This window comes from Petromyzon marinus, chromosome 56 (genome assembly GCF_048934315.1).
Source record: "Petromyzon marinus isolate PM22_M1 ecotype Great Lakes invasive population chromosome 56, UKy_Petmar_22M1.pri1.0, whole genome shotgun sequence".
Taxonomy (NCBI): Eukaryota; Metazoa; Chordata; class Hyperoartia; order Petromyzontiformes; family Petromyzontidae; genus Petromyzon; species Petromyzon marinus.
In genome coordinates, this window is record NC_133722.1 from 5,950,601 (window position 1) to 5,975,691 (window position 25,091).

Consider the following 25,091-nt stretch of genomic DNA (forward strand, 5'->3'; position numbering starts at 1 on the left):
GACGGCTTGTTTTCAACCCCTTTATAGTTTTTGTCCCCCCCCCCCCCACAAAGCACCGCGCGTGAAAGAAGTTCAGCATACACACACACGCGAAGAAGAATCGTTTCGTGGTTAGCATGTTATCGAAGTGCATTAGTCCGTGGCGTTTACGTTTTTTTTCGAAAAGGACAAACCGAACACAAGTGTGTACGCACGTTGAACTTGTATCCAACCGCGCTGAGGTGCGGTGTATGTATGTTGTACTTTTTTCGCACCGTACGTAGCCAACCGTGCCCATCGGAGGGGCGGTGTATGTACGTATGTTAAACTTCTTTTGCACCGTACGTAGCCAACCGCGCTGATCGGAGGTCCCGTCCATCAGGTGAGACGTACGTCGGGTGAAATCCGCGAGCCGAGTTCGATTCCTAGCTGCGGCGCGCGTCGCTGGCGAGTGATACCTGAACCAGTTCTGGGTCTACGCCCCCCGCCCCTCCTTAACCAACCCGCACCAATCGGTGCGGCGAAGTATGGTCAAACAATCCCCATTACTGACACGGCATGGGGAAGCCTTCATCCACGGCTGTAAATCGCTGTCGATGTCATCATTATTATCATGAGCGGCGGCACTTGAACATAGAATTGAATCTCCAGTTTGGACCACTATCCTCGCGCCCCCCGACTGACAATTACTTGCGTCACGTTTCCGTTCTTGGAGTCGCACTGTAAGTTAACGGGAAGTGTGCATTTCCAAGGTGTGCGTGCGTCCGCGCTCACGTTTGGTTACATGTAAATATTCTTCTGCGTTGTACGCGCTGCGTGCCGAACGCGTGAGCGCGCGCGCGAGGTCTGTCGAGCGATCCGATTTGCGATGCGGTAGACGGGCCGCGTTGCCACGGAGACGATCGCTCCACCACCTCGGCCGCCCCATGCGTGTTTTGGGGGGGGGGGCGGGGAACGTGAGATCCCGCGGTTGCCGGGATGCTCGTCGCAGGGGGGCCACGGAGACAACTGCGGAGCGCGGCGCTTTCACTCGTGCCGACGTGCCGACAGCCGGCGTTTTAAATTGAGGGCTCGGGCACGTCCCGATACTCGCCGACGGCGAGCCTGCGCCTCTTTACACTAAACCAAACAATTTTTTATTCTACCACAATTTTTTCAGAAGTGAGCTGGCCATGACAAATCATAGCCCAACGTAGATATTTATAGCACCAGCCAAATACTCTAAACGCGTGATGGTGATTCTGCATGTGGAGGGAGAAACCGAAGGGACCCCGAGAAATATCCATGCGACCGCGGGGAGAGAGACGCGCAAACTCCAAATATACAGCAGGCGTCAGGGTCGAACCCACGACCTCCTGTAGACCAGGCGAGGTAATTAACATCTCCTAGCCACCGTGGTGATGATGATGATGATGAGAGAGACACCGCAAACTCCAAATGTACAGCAGGCGTCAGGGTCGGGATCGAACCCACGACCTCCTTTATAACAGGCGAGGTAGTTAACATCTCCTAGCCACCGTGGTGATGATGATGATGAGAGAGACACCGCAAACTCCAAATGTACAGCAGGCGTCAGGGTCGGGATCGAACCCACAACCTCCTGTAGACCAGGCGAGGGAGTCAACAACTCGCCACCGTGGCGCCACGACACGGGCCTGCTGCGTGCCGCTGCCGTGTGCCGACGGTTAAAGAGCGGCGAGGTAGTGACTCTGGGGAGGCAGTGCGGAAGGCAGGTTTCTCACAGGCAATTTCAAACGTTCTCTGCTGTGACGCGTGGCCATTCTCCCTGGGCATTCCGCTCTCCCATTAGCGGTCCATGCCATGCGTCCATGCCATGCGTCCATGCCATACATGTACCATACTTAGCAAGCACCCCGGAACAGAACTTTCCAAACAGTTCCATTGCAGCTGAGGGCGGCGGGGGGGGGGCGGGCCGTCCTGAACGCGTAGAGTTTCGAGACCTTTCCTTTTGCGAACAAAGACACTTAAAACATTTTGCCGTGCGCGCATCATGGCAGTAAAGTTTACGAGGGTAGCGTTTGGGCCCCTGGTATTTTCAAAGCCGCCGTAGAGTGGCGAGCAGCAACAGCACTGGACTGTAACCTCGGTAAAGGCGGACTCGGCCCAAAAGTCAAACAGTCGTTATCTTGTTGATACGCCCCTAGTTTGCATGTGTGTCTGTGTGTGCTGAACTTCTTTCGCCCCGTACGTAGCCAGCCGTGCTCATCGGAGGTGCGGTGTGTTTACGTTTGGTGAACTTCTTTCACACCGTACGTTGCCAACCATGCTAATCGGAGGTCCAGTTTACGTACGTATGTTGAACTTCTTTCGCACCGTACGTAGCCAACCGTGCTCATTGGATGTGCTCTCTCACACGACTTCCGATCATCGCGGATGAGCATCGCAGACGCCGACGTTACCTGCGGGGGCTACGCCGCCGTTAGGGCGCTTGAGCGACGTCGCTGCCCCACGATCTTGACTGCGGTGTCAGAGTTGGCGATGCCTCTCATGGAGTCGTGCTCCGGTGGCGGTGGTGGTGGTGTTGGCGGTGGCGGCGTGGCCGAGCGTGGCCCCTCCGGGTTCTGTTTCCTACGCGAAGTGTCACGCTTGGTCCGGGTGCGTATCTAGCAGATAGCAGTGGCTATTTGCTTTTTGGGTTTGCGCCGGACTTGTAAGATATCGCTCGCAAAAAAAAACCTTGACATGTGGACGGACTAAAATGATAAAACTATAAAACTCTATTTTTATTTCACCAGGTGTAAGGCCCACTGAGCCGTGTTGCTGTTTTTCAGAAGCGGCACGGCTATAACAAATGACAGCTCAACGAAGTGGCTTATCGTCACGTGGACATTTATAGCAGCCAAAGGCTTTAAACGCGTGATGTTGATTCTAAATGTAGAGAGGAGAAACTGGAGGACCCGGAGGAAAATCCACATGACCACGGGGAGAGAGACACGCAAACTCCAAATTTTCAGGTTGTCAAGAGTGGCGATCGAACCCACGACTCTGTGTATACCAGGCAAGGTAGTTAACATCTCCTAGCCACCGTGACAGCACCGTGCTACAGATTCTCGACAAGGAGGATAAACCACGACACGAACTCCGACATCCTCACAGTTGCTTTTGGCTGGCCATCGAACAAAGACGGTCACCGCGTCGCGCGATTTCAGATGCGCTTCTGCGGCCGTCTGGAACGCTCTTCTTACGATATAGATTAAAAACGCATTACATTATAGAACTACATTTTGACTTTAGTTTGTTGTCCTTCCCCCCCCACACCTCCAATTAGTAGGGCGGCGACGTATGGTGCCATATAAGTTCAACATACACGTACATCGTGTTGCAAATTACCCGGCACCAATCCGTGGAAAAATCGCGTTTCAGGCCCTCTCGTGAGTGTGCTTCAGATTCCTCCTCCCGACATTCAAATTCCTCACCCCCCCCCCCCGCCGCGCGATTGTCATTACCGTACTTGTTTTTGTGCTTGCACCCGTTTATCGTTACGCGTCTGCGAAAACGTTTTATTTTCTTTGCGGAAGAGGTTTTTTTTTTCAGCCGAGAAAAGCACTGCGGCTAAATATAAATCTGCACCAGGAAGTCTGGCGGAAGCGAAAAAACATCGCGCAGCGCTTTGCATACGCGGTCTCGGAGGTTCTTTATATAGACGTTCGGCGGCGGCGGGGTTGCAACACTTCGAGGAATGCGCGCACAGCCAAGGTTTGTACAATGCACGCACACACGCATGTATGTTTGTTGAACTTCTTTCGCACCGTACGCAGCCAACCGTGCCAATCTGAGGTGCGGGGGAAGGCCACCAAACTAGATGCAAAAAGGAAGTGATGAAGAGGTTAGTTTTCACTGTCGATTATTTAAAAGTGCACGGCTCCCAGTGGCTTCCAAATATCGGAAGCAAGCGCGTTCCAGACGGCCGCAGAAGCGCGTGTGAAAGCGCGTGATGAGGTGACCGTCTTTTTTCGACGGCCAGCCAAGAGCTGCTGCTGCTGCTGCTGCGAAGATGAACCGGAGTTTGGCTGATGCTCCTTGACGAATGTTAAAAACGCCTAGAGTACATTTTTCTGCACACCCCCCCCCCCCCCCCCACGAATCCTCTTACGTTCTCATAAACGCCAGAGCTGCGTTTTTATTTGTGCACGCAATGCGTTCCCCGTCCGCTCACCTTCACGGCGGTTCAATTTTAACGCTGACCCCCACCGACAGTCGTTTGACCGTGGCCCGCGGGTGGGTGCGCACCGATCGTGGCGCGGTCACGCTTCAGTGGTGCTCGGGTGGCCCTTGTGTGGTGTTGCCGTGCCAGGGTTCAGTGGTCGTGGTGTTCACCTGCTGGCCCCCCCCCCCGTCTCCGACGGTAAAATTTCGACGCGAGTAAGCCGCTTCGTTGAGCTATCATTCGTGATAGCCAGGTCCCTTCTGAAAAAGAGCTACATCGGCTCAGTGGGCGTTACCTGGTAGCATAAAAATAGTTTGGTAAAAAAAATAGTTGAGTTTAAATGGGGTGCTCTAGCCGATAACGGCCGAGTAGTCCAACAGCATTTCTTTAACGAGCTTGACTCTGCCGACGCGTCCCCCGAAGGTCGAACCCAGTCCAGAGTTTGCTCGCTTCAACAAATACCGCTTGCAAAGTCCACTAGTCTTGATCGATTATTATGATTATTATTTATTTCGCGAGGGTTTATTTATACGCAGAGACGCAGAGTGGAGTTCCGCTTCTGCTCGCTGGACAGATTGATTGGCGGCGGTGACGCAGCTCGGCGATGGAGCGGCCAAAAAACCCCGGGTGAGGCCGGCACGCTAGGAGAGATACAAGAACCACGAACGCAGTGTCGTGGATTCAATTACATCCATTGCGCCATTCTCACCCCCCCCCATTTAAAACCTGGCAAGAAGCCACTGGAATACAGTAGCTATATAATGTTTTACACTGGAGCTCTTGACTAACCTTATCAGGGATGGCTGTGGCGTCACTGATTTTTTTTTAATTAATGAAAATGCTGTTATTTGGGTGGTGGCGGCTGATTTTTAGATGTAAGTCTTTGGTTTGTTCGGGCAGTTGATGACACGGCCACTCGCCGGTCCTTGGAGCGGTCACTTGGCAGTCACTTTCGCACAATGAGCTGCCCCCCCCCCCCCACTTCCACGTCTCTCCACGGGACCCCCTGCAGCCAAGCGGCAGCTTTGGCTTGGAGCAGCCGGTGGAACGGGCCCCGAAGGTGACGCTGCAAAACTACTTTGGGAGCCGTTTCACCACCCGCTCGTGCTCTGTAATAAATCGGGAGCCGATGTTGCCGTGTGCCGCCCGTCTTTACGGGGTCGCGAGTCCAGTCATCGTCGTGGCGATTGTTGCACCTCCGGTGGCTGCGGTGCTCCCTGCAATTGATAACAGCAAAAGCTCTAACGCGTAGCCTTTCACGACCAATCATATCCATAATACAGGTTTTTTTTTGGGTTAGATCGCGTAAATTAAAAAAAATGTGTCGTTAAACCCGCCACCACCCGACATAGCCAATTAGCTAGTTGATGAAGCTGGTTGTAATTACTGGCGAAACGTCGTACTCGGATTGTAAACGTTGTGGCTTTGCTCTTCAACACGCCGGTGTGCTGTACTCGTGACGAATTGGCATTTTCTGTTTGTGACAAACCTTACAAATTGGCTGTGTCGGGTGGTGGCAAGTTTAACGACACATTTATATGCTTATGCAATCCAACCCAAAAAACCTGGATTATGAGCAAAAGTTCTTATCAGTTATCCATGAGGTTAATTGAATATGCTGGTTTTCCGAGCATCATACTTACGGAAAGAAACCCAAGCGTAGATTTTAACTATGATATAGGAAATAATAAACTCCTTTATAGAGTTTATCTTGATTTGGAGCTTTCGTTACTGCAGGAATTACTTTTTGGTTCTTTCAGTAAAGTCACGTAGAAAGAAAATAAATTAAATAATTCTTTATAGAGGTACTCGCCAGTCAGTTGTTAGAGCATTCCAAATTGATTGTAGTGAATCAGCGGGGCTGTTTTGAGTACAGTATACGGTAGTGCAGAACTGTACGTACAGTCTTTGGCTAGCGCCACCACTCGGCTGCACCCTGAAGCTCCCGTAAACAACAACAGGTCTACGATGAGTGCACGGAAAGGTGCCGGATGGCTGTCGGGAATTTTGTCCGGATACGTCAAGGAAGATTTGTATTTCCGTCTATGAGAGACGCCGGCGAATTGAGCATTCTGGATGGTAGAGTGCCGGACAGCAGAGCTTTTGCTCTATCGACGCGCCGTGTGAATTGGGGAAAGAGAAAAAGTGGGGTGTTGCACGCGCAACTCCGATGTCCGCGCCCGGAAATTAGGAATCGGCGTTGAAACGACGCTATCGGCACGTCGCTACGTTAACTCGGGCTGGCGCAAGTTAACGTAACGATGCTATCGGCGCATCACTACGTTAACTGCGTCCTGGCCCGAGTTAACGTAACAAAAATGGTTTAGTGAAGTTGTCCTGTTTGATGTGGAGTTGGAGTTTATTCCAATGAAGGGGGAGCCAGGAGGGAAAAGGAGCCGAGACGTGACCGAGCACAGGGGAGCGAGGTGGGGCATAGTGAGGGGCAATAGAGATTATGAACGCAGGGGCTGAGATGGCACATACTGTAGTAAGTTGAGGTGCGGCAAATGATTCGAGCTGCTAGTGACTGCCGGGGTATATGTGAAAGCATTGAGCAGATCAAACAGAACTTGCCACTATGACTATAAACACAGCAATATCCCTCCCACCCCCCCCCCCCCCCCGTTGACGCCGGCGATGCGTTCTTAAAAGGTGCGATGACGAATATCGAAACGAGGTGGTAAATCGAAGTGATTTACAGGGCTCATCGGTGGTGGAGGCGAGGCTTGGGAGGCGACCGATAACGAGTAAGGACGGACGGACAGACGATGCTCCCAGCGACGTGAGCGCGTGTATGCGCGTGGGGGTTCATGACAAAGCGACGACGTGATTTGCTCAACGACGTAAAAGGGGGGTAGAGACATACATCGGGGTATTATCGCTGTACAGGGACTCCTCTACATACGAACGAGTTAGGTTCCAGAGGTACTGTTCGTAAGTCCAACTTTACTCCTGTCGATTCCAAACCCGTTGTACGGCGTGTACACTAAACACGGGGGCATGGCTTTAAACGTCGTATAATCTCCTGTAGACGTAGATGCCACTGGTTCTTCACCTTTTGCAGATGTAGATACCACCACCGCCATATATTGGTGGCGGTTGAGCTTACGACTCGCGGTCCGAACAGGCGACTGGACATACGGGGACAGGTTTGTTCTTATCTCTGAATGTTCGTGAGGAGAGGAGTCCCTGTACGTTGTATTGTACACACACACACATTGCACGCGAATTTGGTGAGCGTATCGCGTGAGCTTCAGCACCGATGGGCGTTGAGGATTTCCCCAACTTGCCTTGGTTTTTTTTTGTAGCTATTTTCGACGACGTTGGAACAAAACGCCAATTGGCCGTAGTCCCGGTCAAAGGCTTTTCGCGATTAGGTGGATTATACACGTGGCAGTAGTTAAACAAAAATAGGTCTGTGGGCAATAATTGCGATAAACCCTTAATAGCGGACGGACCTTCACCAAACGCAATAACACCTCCAGATTAACAGCTCCTACTGGGAATGTGTTGTCTACAGTGTTACGGTTTGTTATTTTTGGCCTTTAATTAAGAGACGAGAAATTTCGAAAGTACGATTTATTATTCAAGCTGTCTATAATATTTTCTCACGTGAAATTATATTCCGGTTTATAGTTCTTTCACGCTGATCTGTTAAACTAAAACTATTTGAACTAGTTTTATTTTTACCAGGTAAGGCCCACTGAGCTGTGTAGCTCTTTTTTCATAAGCGACCTGGCTGCAAGTGATGAGCCCAACGAGATGGCTTATCGCGTTGACATTTAATGCAGCCAAATACTACAAACGCTAGATGCACGTTTCTAAACGTGGAGGGAACTACCGGAAGGACCCGAAAAAAAAAAACGCGACCACTGGAAGAGAGACGCGCAAACTCCAAATATACAGCAGGCGTCATGGTTGGGATCGAACCCACGACCTCCTGCGTACCAGGCAAGGTAGTCAACATCTCCTAACCAACACAGTGGCTTCCCGCTTCGTGGAGTTTTGTGTCGGGATTTCTTGGGTTTTCGGATTTGATACCAGGCCATCCGATCGCGGCGTGGGCTTTGCGTATGATTGCGTGCAAAGTATTTGGCAGAGAAGTTCAAGTTGCGTCTCCGGAGGGGAGGGGGTGGCAAAGGTCGCGCAAAGATCGCGCTTGTCGGTTGTGACGCTAAAGTTGCCGCACACTGAAAAATTATTCGTGATCTTTTCGGAGGATTACCCATTGTGTTCGTGTCTGTGTGTTTTGTTGTGGTGTGGGGGTGCGGAGGGGGGGGGAGCGGTGGAGCAGTGGTTAGCGCACTGCACTAGGAAACCAGTAACCGGAGTTTCATTCTGGCTCGTGCCCAATACCAGTGACGGTTGTCTGAACAGGCCATGGGCCTCCCCTAGGTCGGCTCAGCCTCAAATGAGTACCTGGTGCAGTGGTGTGTAAACATCGTCACTGGGGAGACAAAGGCGGCCGGGCATGGTGCTGGTCACCCACCCCCTGCGTGCGCCGTGCCGGCCTTCATAGGTGCTCGCTTAACAGCACTTGCCCCAACAGTCTATCAAGACTATATGGGGGCGGGCGGGCGGGGGTCCTTTGTCTTTGTGGGGGAGTGGGTGGCTCACCGCGCTGCAAACTGTGCGACTTTTGAGTTCGATTCCCGACCTCCGGCTTAACGTCCCATTGCAAGTGGAAACGGAACTTGTGCAGGGCGTGGTCCCCCCTGTAGGTCGACGCAGCCCTTGGATGAGTACCTGTCTGTGGTGGTGCAATCACACCGGCACTTTAGAGACGAAGTTGGGCCAGGCGTACATTTTTTTCCGGCCACCTCTTCGCACGCCGTGTGCCAGCCCGTTAGCAGGTCCTGTTGTCAACCCTCGGCCACGCGGCGTGGGGCGGGGGGGGATCTTTGTGTCTAATGCGCGTCTGTATTTTGTTGTTGCTAAAGATCTTTTAAAAAGTGCCGAATGATAGATCCGCGCACGCGACTCGATGCGCACCTGTCCGCCTGGTGGTGCCCCGTCCGTCCACGAGGCGCTCCCCCCTGCGCGAGGGTGAAGTCCACCGGCGTACAGTAGCGGCCGGCCCACGTTGCGGCCGCTCTCGTGCGCGCCCGCCCGACGGCTCGTCGTGCATCCTGTTGCGTTGTGCGTAAGAGAGGATGTGGGTTTCGTCCGAGCGACCGCCGATGTCCATTCCAGTTCGTCAAAAGCTAAGGCGGGGGGGGGGAGGGGAGGGCGTGGGGGCTGTCACGGAGTCACGTCACGGGCTGATAGTCTGTCAGCAGGGAGCGATGTTGCTACGAGCAATCCCGATCGAGTGAACGCGGCGACGTTCACTCGTGTGCGTACAAATCCGCGCACGCGAAGATCTTTTGTTTGTTTGCTTCGCTGTAGAATGTGCACCATCTCCGGCGACTATTTGTTCCACCGAATGGTGGCGGGGGGGGGAAGGGGGACCTTTTACCGTTCCGCGCAACGCATCGCCGCTGTGAAGTGACGGCGTCACGAACGCCATGGGCCCTCTCGTGGCCTGTCGTCTCTCTGCTCCAAATGAAGGGGAGGCGTATGAGCGGAGCGACACCCTCCCCCCCCCCCTTCCCCGATCGTTAGAAGTCGCAGCATCTAACGTCCGCGCGCCTCGCAGCAGGGATACCCGGGTTCGACTCCAGAATAGGGCATCTCTGTATGCCGAGTCCGCGCAGGCTTCCTCTGTTATTCCTCACACGGCTCAGCACTTGATGCAACGTAACCGGTGTTGGCCAAACATCGCAATGCCGATGATAAAAAAAAATTCTTCAGATTACTCGATCGGGATCAAAAACAGCAACGGCAGAGGCAACATCGCCACCCTCTGCTGTGAAAACTTGACAGGACCCTCCTGAAAAAGATTCTTGAGACTCGGTGAGGCTTTCCTTGGTAAACAAGCGTCATAATAATAATTACACATGACAGTGGGCGGCTGGGTAGAGTGTTGCAGCTGCGAGATCTCGCGAACGACGGAGAGCGTTGGCGAGGCGTGTCGTGGGCAGCAACGGTGGTTTTGGTCACGCTGAGCGGTTGGCCCCCCGATCTTTGATCCGGTAGCTCCCCGCGTGCGGTTGGTTGGTTCGGCGGTGGGCTGAGCACCCAAGGGGTGACCGGGCACGGCGCTGGCAGCGCCCACCCTCGCGAGCGCCGTGCCAGCCTTCGTAGGCGCTCGCTATAGCGGCACTTTCCCCAAGAGCCCCCGGCGGCTAAATGCGGCCGCTTTTTGGTCTTTTTTTATCGCCGATCTGCACTCGGGACGGCTGTGCAGCCGCTGCGCGTCCCCCCCCCCCCCCCCCCCTTGGGAAGTCTGGACCTCCCACCGCAAGGCGAGCCTGGCCTGGTCGCGTCGCTCTCCACGACTTTGAAGTCTCCGTTCAAAGACCTTCTTCTCTTGAGTCCGTGAGCGCAGACCTCCCTTGTGTCGGTGTCCCCCAAAGAGGCCTCGCTTGATCCGTTCCGATATTTTTAAGTCCGCGAGCTCATAGCTGCTATTTCTCCGCTCTGTTGGTACCACCCGACGTCACCTTGTTTGAGCTGTTCCGATCTCTCTCCGCGTGGCCGATAACGGTGAATTCCGTGACCTACATACGCATGCACGTACTTTGAACGTCTTTCGCCACCGTACGTTGCCAACTGTGCTAATCGGAGGTGCGGTGTATGTGCATATGTTGAACTTCTTTTGCACCGTACGTAGCCAACCGCGCTAATCGGAGGTGCAGGGGAATGTCGAAAAACTAAACACAAAACATCGGAGGTGCGCTGATATCCGCTTGGCACGAGCGGGGTTAACCAGGTAATCTGGTGGCACCGGCCGTGTAAATTAATCGGTGACAACAGTTCTGCTGCCTTGGGTGGTGTCCGCTCTGGCCCCCCCATGGACTGCTGTCCTACCCCCGTGCCCTCAACTCTGATGTAAAACACGCGTTCTCGATTATTTAGATGTTCTTGCTGCTCTAAGTGTCCACGCGACGAGCCGCTTCGTCGAGCTATCATCGGTGATAGGCAGGTTGCTTCTGAAAAAGAAGCTAATGGCTCAGTGTGCCTTACCTGGTACAATTTTAAATAGTTTAATCTTATTTGTATATACGTTTTTTAAGTGGCCTGTTTATCTTTGCTATATTTTGCACTCCTGTCGTGTGTTTGTGTTGGCTTGTTCTTGTAACATTCTGACCCGCCCCGACTGGACATCCGTGAAAAAAAGAGCTTAATAGCTCATGGGATTCCTCCAGCGTAAACAAATATTCCAACTTTGATTCTGCTTTCTCTAACGCCCTTGCTCTGGTTTCCCATGCCCGGTCCGTCCCGTTCGCTCGCGTTTCCTCCTGCGTAGTCCTCCACGCCGCTGGGACCAAATGGAAGATGAATTCTCTTTGAACTGGCCGCAGTTCCACTGCCGGATTATATTTTTTCCGCCTGAAGACGACCGCTTGTGTTGCGATCGAAACGTCGTGATTTATTTTATACCTACGTGACTTTACCGAAAGAGCCAAAGAGTATGGCCACCGTCGCTAAACTCCGGTGGGTTTGCATAGCCGGCAGCCCATACGGTTTACCCGTCTTCTTGTACAGGAAAATTGAGTTTTTCGGGTCCATACGCAGTACAGCCGTTTCAATACGGGCAGCAAACAAAAAAAGTGTCTGTTTTTGTTTCTCCCTTGTTATGGGACTCTGTAGGATGAACGTAGAGATTTGTAAGGGGAACGGGGTGATCAATAAGGTCTGAATTGGTCTGTAATAAGGTAGGGCACTCATAATGGGTTGACAGGTATGTAGTGGTAAGTGTACTAGTGGTGAGTGTAGTAGTGCTGATTGTCTATTTGTTTGTGTTTCTCCCTTGTGATGGGACTTTGTAGGATGAACGTTGAGATTTGTAAGGGGCACGGGGTGACCAACAAGTTCTGAATTGGTCTGTAATAAGGTAGGGCACTGATAAGGAGTTGACAGATATGTCGGTGGGTTTGGGATGCGAGACTGTTGCTTTACTCGCCCCGTACAGTGTATAGAGATGCCAGATTAAAGAAAACACATGGGGAAAAAATAAGAAACTGTGGTTTAAATCGTAATTTTAAAAAAATATCAATCTAAATTTGAAGTTTGTTTTTGAACAAACCAAAAAAAAATCTGTTTTTGAAAGGGCAGCCCCCCCGCTCAACCCGCATCTAAAAACAGAGCTGGCAGCAGCCACATGCACGCAGAACCAGAAATAGCCGAGCCTTAAAAATAACCGTGCAGAACACATGGACAGGGGCGGGGGGGGAGCGTGTTGGGGGGGGGTGCGAGCCGGATCCTCCCATAACATTTCTGTTTACAACCTCTTACACAGGAGGAACCCTGTCTCAAGTTTCATCGCGCTGCTGCTCGTAAATATAGCCGCCCCCCACCCCCCCTCCCCCCAACGGCCGCGGCCGCCGTCGGACGGCCTGGGCTAATCTGAGCCCCGTCGGTCGGTGAACTTTCTAAATTCGTGTGCGCCCGCACGCCCGATTGGGGTGAGAGCGAGCGGCTGTCCCGCCGCGGACGTTTTTAGATGGGGGGTGGGGGGAGCGGGTGTCCAGAGACCTCCACACGTGTCGTGGTCTTGCCTGTTGTGCCTACAGGATAGGGGTTGCCACCTGTGCATCACTGGAAGAATGATAACGATAGAGGAGAAGATGAATGTCTCGCGATAGCGGAGGAGGGATGAGAGATACCGGGGAATGGATCTTCCTGAGTGGTGCTTTAAACTCGCAACTGACAAAAACTGTGACTTTTATTGAACTGCAAACTAAGCTTTTTACTATTTTACCAGGTAAGGCCCGCTGAGCTATATATACATCTCTTTTTTAGAAGCCACCCGGCCACAGATGATAGCTCAACCAAGTGGCTTATCGCGTGGAAATGTATTGCAGCCATATCATCTAAATGCACGTTGGTTCTAAATGTGGAGGGAAAGACTGGAAGACCCGGAGAAAAATCCACGCAACCACGGGGAGAGAGAGCCACGCAAACTCTAAATATACAACCGTCAGGGTCGGGATCGAACCCACGACCTCTTGTATACCAGGCGAGGTAGTTAATGTCACCGTGGTGCCCATGGGAAGGCCTACAGGTTTTGTTCTCCTGGGAAGACGCTGCAGGTCTCCCAAGACAGCTATCACAGAGAGAGAGAGAGAGGATGATCCTAGGATCATTTAAAAAAATGGACAGGTGGCAGCCGTACTCCTGGCACTTGGCTGGAAATGGTTCTGGTTCATATCCTCTTGTGCCCTAACTGAATATTAATAACGTACGTACCCGTGTTGAAATTATTACGCACCATACGTAGCCAACCGTGATACTTGTCGGTGCGGGCGATGGATAGCAAACTATACACAAAAATCGGTTCTTATAATAACGACATTATTACTGATTCCCTTTATTTATCCGGTAAAACGTCACCTCACAAACTTTTTCCATGAGAGGCGTGCTAAGTTCGGGATTATTGGGCAGGTTCACCCAAATGAGTATTCGGCTCGTCATATGAAATCGGAGTACCTGGAGAAAACGTGTGCACTCGAGGGGATCTCACTCACGCTCGTTGGGTCGCACAGAAAGATTCACGAATCCCATCGCTGTACTGCCATCGCCTGGCGACCTCGCAGCCTAAACGTGCAGTGGCCCCGTATCTTCATTCTCTCTCCCATCCAGCTACTAAGCCGGCTTAAGTTCCTGCTTGGCTTGCAAGGTCTGACGAGTTCGGGTCGTGTTCACGGTGATGTGGTCCTGAGCTGTGTGAGACCAGAGAACGGCGAAAGGCAAACAGTACAAAGACAATGCACGTATCGGAGAATTTATAGCTCGGTGTGAGCAGCTGAAATTGGTGAGACGAGGCCAATAAGTTTCAAAGACAATGCAAATATTATCGGAGCATGTTTGTTTGCATGTTCACCACAAGTAGTGTGGTTCATGCAAACTTGATGCCATGCAAAAGGCGTCTGTTTGGTGTTTGAACATCTTAACGCCTGTTTTATTGCCCGAAAGGGTAAAACCTATTCTTATTTTTCATACTTTGATACTGGCAAAAAGGTCCCATGTTATTGGGATTTTCCTGTTCGCAGGACGATGCCCGGATTCCAATTTTATATTGGCCCCCGATTCGTGCCGTGGAAATTGCTTTCCGGTAGAGAAATAATTCCGTCCGCTGAAAACAGTGGCCAGATTTTTGACTTTGGAAAACTGAGCTTGATCCAGAGAAGTGACACAGACCAAGGTGCCAAAGGAAGAGGAATACATATTTAATCGCTCTCCGTGTATGTATGTTGAGCTTCTTTCGCACCGTACGTAGCCAACCATGCTAATCGGAGGTACGGGGGGGAAGGGCAACACACTAAATACAAAATCACTCCTAAAGAAATGACTTTTCATCCAGATTTAAAGTGCATAGTTCCATTGGCTTCCTATTATTTGAAGTAAGAGGGTTCCAGAGGGCCCCAGAAGTGCATCTGAAAGTGCGCGATGCGGCGACCGTCTTTGTTCGATGGCTAGCGATGTGACATGCTCTGACATGTGGATTGGCACGTTGGACACTGACCGATTCAATGGAACAAAAGCTGAAGAGTGCACAAAGAAGCATTGAGATTAAACCGGGTCCTCTGGTTTTTTTTCCCTCTGCATTTCGAAACACCAGTCTAGGGTATTTGGCTGCTATAAATTTCCACGTGATGAGCCACTTCGTCGAGCTATCATTGTGTGGCCAGGTCGCTTCTGAAAAAAATGTCTATAATTCAGTGGGCATTACCAGGTGAAATGGAAAAAAAAATTGTTCGTAGATTTTAGTTTGTGGCAGAACAAGGAGAACATGCGTAGGTTAGAGGCAGCGTCGCTTCGACCGCTGAGAAAAAAGTGAGCTGGCCTGGGCAGGACGAGTCGGGATGGCGGAGCGGGCAGCCGAAGGAGGGAACGTATCTGAGAGGTCCGGCCACCGTGGAGATGGAGTGACGATTGATATCTGTGTTTAGTTTGTTGTCCTTCCCCCGCGCCTCCCGTTTAGCACGGTTGTCTACGTACGGTGTGACAGAAGATCAACGTACGTGCGTACATTGGCCGTGCGCAGGAGCCGATCGTATTGTTGCATCACAAGATCATGAGAGATTTCTAACCTCTTGGGGGAAGGCCTTCATCTAGCAGTGGATAGGTCGGAACTTAACGGTGGTGGTGACATTTGTCACCGACAAAATACACGCGACTCTTTGAATAGCCGAACACAGCAGAGCGTGTGTTGCTATGACTTTGTGGCCTGGTGATCTTTGATATTCCGGTAACGTTCGGAATTGAGTTTTTTCTTCTTTTACTTCTCATTAAAAGATCTTCACGCGTCTCGAGAAGCGAGATGAAGCATCGCTCTCATAGCAGAATGCGTTCCGTCGTCCATATTTTCCCGCGCGGCAATGAGAAATGTTTTTTTTTTATCGCGGATAGCGCAGTGCACCCTTTCGCGCTGCGTACCAAGCATCGATCGGCGAAGCCATCGTACGTGCCACTCCAGCCATGCCCATTGTGATGGAGCGCGCGAGAGAGCGTTGCTCTGTTGGCGGGTTTAGCTCATGGGAGGAACCCGGAGGGATCCCATACAGAACGGGAGGAGAAACGCACAAACGCCGTGCATGAAAGGGGGGCACCTGACTCGGCAGTCTGAACTCGGCTATTGAAAACTAAACCATCTTTTTTTATTTTACCAAGTAAAGGCCCCCCCCCCCCCCCCCCCGAGCTATTATATAGCTCTCTTTTATAAGCGACCTGGTTATCACAAATGATCGCTCAACGAAGTGGCTTGTCATTTATAGCAGCCAAATATTCTCAACGCATGTTTATAAAATGCGGAGGGGAAAAAAACGGAGGACCCGTTGAAAAATCCACGCGGCCAAGGAGAGAGAGAGAGAGGCAGAGAGACACGCAAACTCCAAATATACAGCAGCGGGCGTCCGGGTCGGCATCGAACCCACGACCTCCTGCATACCGGGCGAGGTAGTTAACATTTCTTAGTCACCGTAGCGTGGCTATCTTACTGGGAATCTCAAGCGTTGCTGCTACGCCACCACCGTGCTGCGCCATGGGGGGCTGCCCCCCTGCCTGCGGAGGGCAATGCACCGCGATGACGGCGCCGCACGGCAATGGCGGTGCCGCACGCCGATAAGCATCATCGCCGAGATGCAGGACGTGGCAATGTGTGGAAGCATCGCACCCGATATCGCGTGTCGTTTATCTGGCAGCGTGCTGGCACCTTCACATTCCAAACCAATTGCCCCAACAAGCACCAAGTGCAAGTCTCGGGCAGCACCTAATCTTGGGTAATATTCATGTTACAGAGCATCTAGCAAGCAAATCGTGAATTGATAGTCATCTGGAAAGCACGTTGGTCGAACGATTAAATATTCTTGTACGTGAGATTGGCTCTTAAGAGAAATTGCCGTTCGATTTTATTACCCTCCGGGCTCCGGCTATTTTGAGCAGTGCCACCGCGGGGGAGTTTACGGAGCAACACTTCCCCTCCTATCGGCAATCATCTGAAGCTCTCGCGATCCCTGAAATAGCAGGGCAATGCCAGGCCACTGCCTGGCACCGCCTGGCGTTTGCCCTGCCGCTAATTTGCACGACTGGGGTCTATCTCTGCGCGCGTCGTCGACCCTCCGAGCGCGCTGTCAGACCTGCAGGTGTCTCCGCCGTAGCTGCCGCCGCCCCGCCCCACCCACAGGGGCATTGTGATGGTGGTGGGGGGGGTGGATGCGCAGGGGGTTAACCGTACAAGTTGTTGCGCGCGCGCGTCTGCATAGTAATGGGGCGGATTTTGCCGCACTCTGCCAAGTGCGTACCGACTGTGCATGCCGATTGCGTGCGTCCGCGCGCGCGTCTGGTGTGTACGTGCGTGTCTCGCGAGTCTCGTTTGAGACGCAACGAATGAATAACTCGCAGCAAGCTGTAGGTGTTCGCTCAGCCTGCGCCGACTACCGGCCGGGGTGGTTGGTGATCAGCGGTGGCGATGGTACAGGGGTCGTCTGCGTCTGGTCCGAGCGCTGGTCGTTGCGAGCGTCTCGTTTTCGACGGGTTCTACTCTGCAGAGAAGCGAGGTCCCCTCTTGTTCTCCCACTGCAGGCGAGTCTCTTCCTCTGCCCCAATGAGTGCCGTCGGCAGCCACATTGAGGGCGTCTTCTCAATCCCGTGGTCTGTGCCAAGACACGCAACTAATTCAGACTGGCCTTCCCAAAAAAAAAAAGGCGATTTAATTGTTTTATTAACAACTGAATCTTTGTTAATCTATGTGTTTATCTGGTGCGTGATTTTTAAATGTGGCTCTCGGTGGCTCTCATCATTTACCGGGCTATTGTAGATTAGAGCAGATAAACAGGACGATGAGAATTGTTGGATACCAGCTTACAATTTTTTTCCATTATTTTTTATCTCGTTTGCATAAGCTGCACACGGTGTGGGCTTTCAAATGACGTCAATTCATTCGATCGATGCTTATTTGTTACGCACAACGCCCCAATTAGCCAGTTACCCAGCGAGTTTGCAAGGAAGTTCCGTGGTGCATCAGCGTAAAACAAGAGCATTGTAAATCGGTGGAGTGGTCCAGGGAGGAGTTGTAGGGACAAACGTGCGCGCTTACAAACAAACGTCAACACGTGATCAGCCCATCGTGACGCCGATTGCATTTCAGTTGTCGAGTGGCACAGGTGGCAGGGGTCTTACTCGGTTGGGATCTCCTTGTCAGGGGGGGGTGTGAGCCCACTTTCAGATCGGTTGCGGTGCGATGTGGCCCCGTAAAAAAAATAATGAAAACGCACGATTCCACAGGTGCCCGCCACAAAAACTCCGTGCGCGTGTGCAGCCCCCCTTCGGCACAAACCAGACCGTGGCTCTCACCGGCTCTCAACCTTATCTCGTAGCTGCAAAGCCTCTCTCTTCCTGTGGCCACCGGGGGGGGTCCGCCAGCGCTCACCGCTGGTGCCAAACCACACCCACGACCTGGTGCGTGGGCTTCGCCTCAACCTTACCACAGCGCCAGCTGCTGCCCCGTGCGTCCGCCGCCGCCACCCCCCCCCCTCACCCGCCCAGCCCCTCGATTGGTGAGCAGAATCAGAATCGGAATGTTTATTTGTACGGGGAGGAATCCAATTAGCTCTAAAGCTCTTTTTCACAGATATCCAGTATTTCCACAGACGTCCAGAGCGGTGTCCGTGCCTCGCAAACTCTCACAAACAGGAACATTTGCGCAGATAATCATGGCTAATAGGATCGCCCCCCCCCCCCCCCCAACCGTCAAATCCCATGAGAGGATTTTCAACTGCCCCAACGTCGTTCTTTTGCCCTGAGGTTCCACGACCCCGCGGTGGCTCTGGGGCGGCCTACATGGCAAGCGACGACTCCTCCATAGTGGGAAAACAGAGGAGCTTGGGTTTTCGGTGATACCAGCTATCGCTCCGTGGTGTACGTGCTATGCCCGTGAAAACCGTAAGAGCGTCCCGGTTAAGCATCGCGATCCGATATTGCGATCCCTCGGCGCTCGGGGACAGCGTGGCGTGTACACGCGGGACGCGCGGAAACCTAAATGCGGAGAGAAAAAATAGTGGCGAAGTCTTTTTATTTTTTTATTGTCGTCGTTGTTGTTGTTGCGAGAGTTTACCAGGAAGGTCCTGGCCAGTGTTTCTCAGCAGGGGCTGTGTTTTTACCCGTGCCATCGCAACCGTAGTCATTCGCGGGTTAACCTGTACAGCTCGGCTGTTCGAGATGTTTGGCCCGATTGCGGTGAAAATTGCGCGTATTTTTAAGTGTTTTTATTTTTAGAATCATCGCTCAACAAAGTCCCGCGCTCTCCACCGCCGACTTGGCAACAACGGTAGAGCAACCCCATCCCCAGACGGTGCCATTGACGTAATTGGCCGACATCATGCGGCCTTCAAGCAAAAGAGCGCGCCGCCCGCGTCCAAGATAGTGGCAGGTGCTGCGCCTAAGGTCATTCTTGGCGACATAATTGCATTCTCCGCGGAGAGGGGTTCAGCGCCGCTGACGTCAGAGCCGTCGCCTTCTGACGCCCGCTGAGCCGCTCGCCGAGCGCGGCGCGAGTGGCGAGGAATACTAAGGATGCCGCCCGCTCGCCCGCTCACAGCAGAGACACCCACCTCCGCAATTGACTGATTGGTATTGACAACGACGATAAGAATAAGTCATTGCGGTCCTGCGCCAATCCACCGCTGGATGACGGCGTACCCGCCCACCCCCCCCCAACCCCCGCACGTCGTGTGCCGGTTGACTGTGGGGTGGGCGAGGGGTGGGGGTGAAGGACCGGCTCGGATGTCGCTCGCTGCTAGCGCTGGCGGCCGTGGCTGGGGGCTGGGCGTCAAACGCGGGGGTGGGGGGGGGTCAAGGACCGGCTCGGATGTCGCTCGTCTCAAATGCTGGCGGCCGTGGCTGGGCATCAAACTCGTGGGGGTGGGGGGGAGTGATTGGGGGTCGCTGGGTGCGGAGCGCGGAGCAGCAATCGCCGCTCGGCGCCACCGCTCCCAACCACCGCTTGCCGCCCCCCCCGGCTGCAAAATATAATTTCGGGGAAACAAAGGGTAAGCAGTCGTAAACTGTAGTCCCGGCATCATCGTTGCCTCGCCAGCCTTGGCAGGGTGAGGAAGAACAGGTTCTATTTGGCAATTGAATCCCTGGGGGTGAGGGACGTTGAATTATCGCGCCCTCCGGTTTTGAGTCCGTGCCTCCCTGCTCTCGGAAGGGGGGGGGGTTGGGTGATGGGGGAGTCACGCACATTTACAGGAATTCACATTCGCGCTGCATCACGAAGGAGACGTCACGGCGATGCACTCCCTCGCTGCTCCTGACGCGCGTCGTCTCCGCCGCATCCACATCGGCCGTACGAAAGGAGGAGGAGGAGGAGAAGATGATGATGATGATGATGAGTGCGCTTGGTTAATCGAGAGCGGTTGCAGGGAGAGGCGACTTCACAGGCGCGCGCGGTCGGTTAACAACGCCTGACGGGTCGGTTGCGGTTCGCTCCTGCTGCCGCTTTCGTAAATTGACGAATTTACAATCGGCGCCGGGAAAACGATGAGCAATTCCACGCTTGACGCAGTAAGTGTTCTCGGCAAGCAGCTATTAAGGCGAACGATCCGCTTGTGAGGGTGGCGTGGCCCCACACCGCGCACGCTTCGGCCGTCTGGGCCTCCCCATTGCCGACGTTTATCACCTCGCCACAACCAAGTATGCATTTTTCGCCTCGACGGAGGGGGCCCATCTTGTTCGCGAGCACGTTCCGCGGAATGATACGGCGCGCGGAGACGGTACGGCGCGCGGAACGGCGCGCGGTACGGTACGCGGAATTGTACGGAAAGCGGCGGCGGCGGCGGCGTTTCCCTCGTCTCAGCTCTTGTGTCCCTGCCGTCAGGCGACCGCAGGCCGATCTTGACGCGATTTCAGTAACTGGGCCCGAGTTGACCTCGTGGACGACCCAGGCCTGTGTCGGGACGCGTGCGCCTGGTTTTCGGCGCTGGGCGCGGTGGGCGGGACCGCGCCGCTCTCCATCGCGCGGCGCTCGCGACGAAGGGGGGTGGCGATTGTCTTGTTGGCGCAGAATTCTAATTATTTCCCCAATTACCGCAAATGAAAGCCCGAGTGCACTTTAATGTCATCGTCAAATATTTCGGAAATCAAAACGTTACGCCTGGCGTATAATTACCAGTGGTCGTGTTTTTTTTTTTCATCGTAGGCACCCGGAAATGTGTTTTTTGTTCTCACACAGGCGTTGGGAAATTGGATTTTTGTTGAAGGACGATTTTTCGTGTGTTCTTTAACAAATACACTGCATGTGTGCGCGCGTGAATGTGCGTGTAAATATGTGTATATGCGTGTATAAGTGCTCGCTAACAGCACTTGCCCCAACAGTCTCTTCAGGCTACATGGGGAATCTTTGTCTTTGTACATGTGAATGTGCGTGCGAGCGTGCGTGTGTTCTTGCGTGCGCGCGAATGTGCGGCTGCGTGCGTCAATGTGTGCATGCGTGTACGTGCGACTGTGTGCGTGCGTGTGTGCCCGGCGCTGGTGCGGTGGATATTTTGGGATGAATGGAGCCTTCAGGAACAATGACACGCAGCGAAGGACGGAGGAAATTGGATTGCCGGCTATCGGCGACCGTAACGCCGCCGAGAGGCTTAACCCAGTTCCCTGCTCCTTCCAACGCCCCCCCCCCCTCCTTCTCTCGGCGCTTTTGTCGCTTTATATAGAAGCCCCACCACACTTCCGGCCACTTGTTTTTCCTAAGATTCCTAAGATTGTACTTTGGCGTTGGACCATCTAAAACAATTCGAGGTGGCCGCGTGGCTCCAGAGGTCAGAGCAAGGAGAGCCGATGCCCCTCTGTGACGCTGAATGTGGAACCTGGGTTTCAGCCGCCCCTGATGAAGTCGAATTCTCAGCTGTAGCAAGCCGGATGGACCTCAGCCCAGCCACCAGTGACTTGCGCGCAGCAAAAAAGTACCTAGCTAAATTGAGTTTTCCACTTAAATGTTTGCCAAATTATAGCTCTGAAAAAAAAAAGTTGCTTCGTCATCACGCGATGAAATCGACCTCGTCCGTCGATAAGGTCTTACGAATAAGTAAGACGTCTCCAACCTGTGCGGGTTCTCCAAATCCAAGTGTCCCTATTTCCGTGTAATTCCGACCTTTTTCGCCTCTGTGACCAAAATGACCCCAGGCAGTCTTCTTGTAATTTTTGGTTGTTGTCTTCCCCATCGAGCCCCAGCGGAAATTTTCACCACGTTGGAACTCCCCTTCCTTGGGTCGCCCCCCGTCGCGTTCACATGAATCGGCTGCGAAATACAAAACAGACTTTGGGGGGGCGGGGGGGGGGAAAGCCAGCCACCGTATTATCGCGAACACTCTGGGATTATTATTGATGCGTGTGGGGGGGGGGGGGGGATGGTCGAGAGATAACACAAAGTCACACGGCGGAGCGGCTCCTCCTCGTCGTCGTTGTTGTCGTTGTCTCCGCGCGAAGCCTTCGCCTTTAAATTAATCGATCCAGGCAGAGCGCCCTCGGAGTTGGAGCCGCTCAACGAGCGCTCGTCCGATCACTGCCGACATTGGGGTGCCACGGTACCGAGATGTTAACCACCTTGCCTGATATGCAGGTGGTCGTGGGTTCGATCCCGATCCTGACGCCTGCTGTATATTTTAAGTTTTTGTGTGTTCCCTCTGTCTCCCCGTAGTCACGTGGAATTTTTCTCCGGCTCTTCCGGATTTTTTCCCTCCACTTTAGGAGTATTTGGCTGCAATCGATTTCCATGCGATAAGCCGCTTCGTTGAGACATTATTTGCAATAGCCAGATCTCTTCTGAAAAAAGACCTATACAGTTCAGTGGGCCTTACCTGTTAAAATAAAAAAAATAGTTCAGTTCATAGATCTATCCCGCTGGCTGCGCCAGGCACCGGGCTGGAAGCACCAGGGTGACCGGCTCTGTCTGTCTGTGACGGAACCCTGCTAGATTGAATATTTGCGAGTGGAAATAACTCTCACGCAAATCGATGCTTTCTCATGAGTTAGTAGTCGCGGCATCTTTGAAATTCTATCGCCAACTTTGTCGCTCAATTTTTTGCGGTAAGCACCGGTGGTGCAGTTCGCAGAAGTGTCCTCCCAGGCTCCCGGGCAAATCCTCATGCGGTCGTGTCACGGAACGCCCCCCCCCCCCCCCCCGGGAGTTGACATCGCAGAACTACTACCAAAGTGACATTTGTAAATCTCTTAAACTCAACACTTAGCTGGTGCACCGTCATGCTGCCTTAAGGGTGGTTCGCTGTGCGTCGGTCATCTGTTGTTGGTAAATTTAAGCCATCAAGGCCGGGTCTTGGCCAGAATAAGTGAAAAACCCAAATGGATTTGCTCATATCAGATTTTCCTCGCTTTTTGCGCATTCGATTTTATGAGTTTCCGTGTAAATGCAGCTAACCTATTTCTATCCACAAATGTACCGTATTATGTGGTGTGAATTCACTGTACATGTGGCTATCCGGTGGGATGTGGGACAAGACTATGTACACTGTGTGTACACTGCTTGTGTACTGTGTGTACTATGTGTGCAGTGTGTGTGTACAGTGTATTTTGTGTGTACCATGTGTGTTGTGGGTGTGTACTGCGTGACTGCGTGTGTGCTGTGTGCGCTACTCAGCAGGCAGCTGTTTCCTCGTGCGGCTTCGCTTTGTGCGCCCTTTTTTTGTTGTTTTTAAAGCTTCCACTGCCGCCGCACAAAGCAAGGTGTGAAGCCTGCATATGTGAGCACTCCCACCTCTTCCGTGACGATGCAGCTAGCATGAAAGAGTAGGCCGAGCACCCTCTAAAAGGGGCTCTCTAGAGCTTCTCCCTAGCGGAGAAGGGGGGACCCCTTCTGCCAGCAATGGCGTGAGCACAAGAAATTGCAGGGCTGCGCATTTTTACCTTTGTTACATTTGTAAACAGTCGTAGAGGATTCCCAAAGCTCACCGCGGACGAGCGCCCGGTTTCACCCGTCGGTGGCTCACCAATTGTCGTGATGAGCAGTTTGGCGTCCCGAAATCTAAGAACGCGTTCGTATTTTTCCCTCCAAGGTGACCGCACGCTCCGAGGCCTGTTATTATTTCCGCGGGTTGGACTTTTTGTTGTTATATTTCTGTATTTACATTTCCCCACTGCCCCCCCCGCGTGTTGACTGTTCATGTACCAATTATTTTGCAACTTGGAACTATACCCCCCCCCCTCTCTAAACTACTCGGTTAAGAAAAACATGACTGTTCATTATTACGTGGCACCGTGTAAAAAAAAAAAGTGTCTCACCTTTATGGAAGAAGAAGAAAAACATTTTTCCAAAACGGGAAGTTTTCTTCGAGGCCGACTTCTCTGCGTCCAATTAGTAGTTAAAATAAAACTAAAATTTTTTTTTTAACAAAAATTTCATGTAAGGCCCCACTGAGCTATATTTAGCTGTTTTTCAGAAGCGACCTGGCTGTCACAAGCGGTAGCTCAACGAATTGGCTTGTCACGTGGAAATGTATGGCAGCCAAATATTCAAAACACACGTTGATTCTAAATGTGGAGGGAAAACCCAGATGACCCGGAAAAAAATCCACGCGGCCACAGGGGGAGAGAGATGCAAACTCCAAATATACAACAGGCATCAGGTTCAGGATTGAACCCACGACCTCCTGTATACCAGGCGAGGTAGTTGACATCTAGCCGCCACGGCGTGCGATCAGGGTTCTGGAACTTGGTGTTCTCCTGGCAAGGAAACTTTCTTGCTTCTCGAAGGAAAATCTCTCCAGGGGAAAAGCCCGGGAGGGCACCCCGGGTCCTTCCCCCCAGCCCAGCACACACACACCAAACAGCAGCAGTGACTGCAGCTCCGTACGCCGCAAAGTGGTGGTGGTGACGTCACCACGGCGCGCTTGCGCCAGGCTAGGTGCACTTTAAGGCTGTCGTGTGAAGTGTCGAAGGCTCCGTTTTTTGCGGGAGGTCACGGGACAGTCCCTGCTGGACGTCTGTGAAAAAGAGCTTCACAGCTCATTGGATTCCTCCAGGATAAACGAAGCTTCTCATTCTGATTCCAGATTTGACGTTTTCGTGACTGCAATGATCCATACTCTTTGGTTCTTTCGGTAAAGTCACGTAGGTAAAAATAAAACATTAAGTTAATCAAATCACAACGTTTCGGAGGCAACACAAGCTTCCGTCATCAGGTGTAACTAGCACAGCAAAATTACTCTAAAGAGAGCTATTTGTAATAGAGATTATTACATAGGGTGAGAGGAGGGGTGGGGGGAGGAGCCAGGGAGGACGGATGCAGGGTGGGGGGGGGTTGTTGAGATGACCGGTAGATGCACTACTTGTGCTCCCAGCTGTGCCAGCTCGCCGCGTTTTAGCCACCCGGCGCTCCACTCGTGAG

General features: G+C 52.6%; 1 protein-coding gene across 7 annotated transcripts in view; it reads left to right on the top strand.

Moving 5' to 3' along the window:
* The window catches only part of LOC116954711 (histone deacetylase 4-like), a 253,867-nt gene that overhangs the window by 167,238 nt on the left and 61,538 nt on the right, over positions 1–25,091 (top strand). The window contains exon 1 of one of the 7 annotated variants that reach the window (XM_032975425.2): positions 19,611–20,257. The exons of the other annotated variants lie outside the window; for them this stretch is intronic. Coding sequence (XP_032831316.2) covers position 20,257 — 1 coding nt within the window. The 5' untranslated portion in view covers positions 19,611–20,256. Of the gene's footprint in view, positions 1–19,610; positions 20,258–25,091 lie in introns of those variants that run through there. 7 annotated transcript variants of the gene reach the window in all.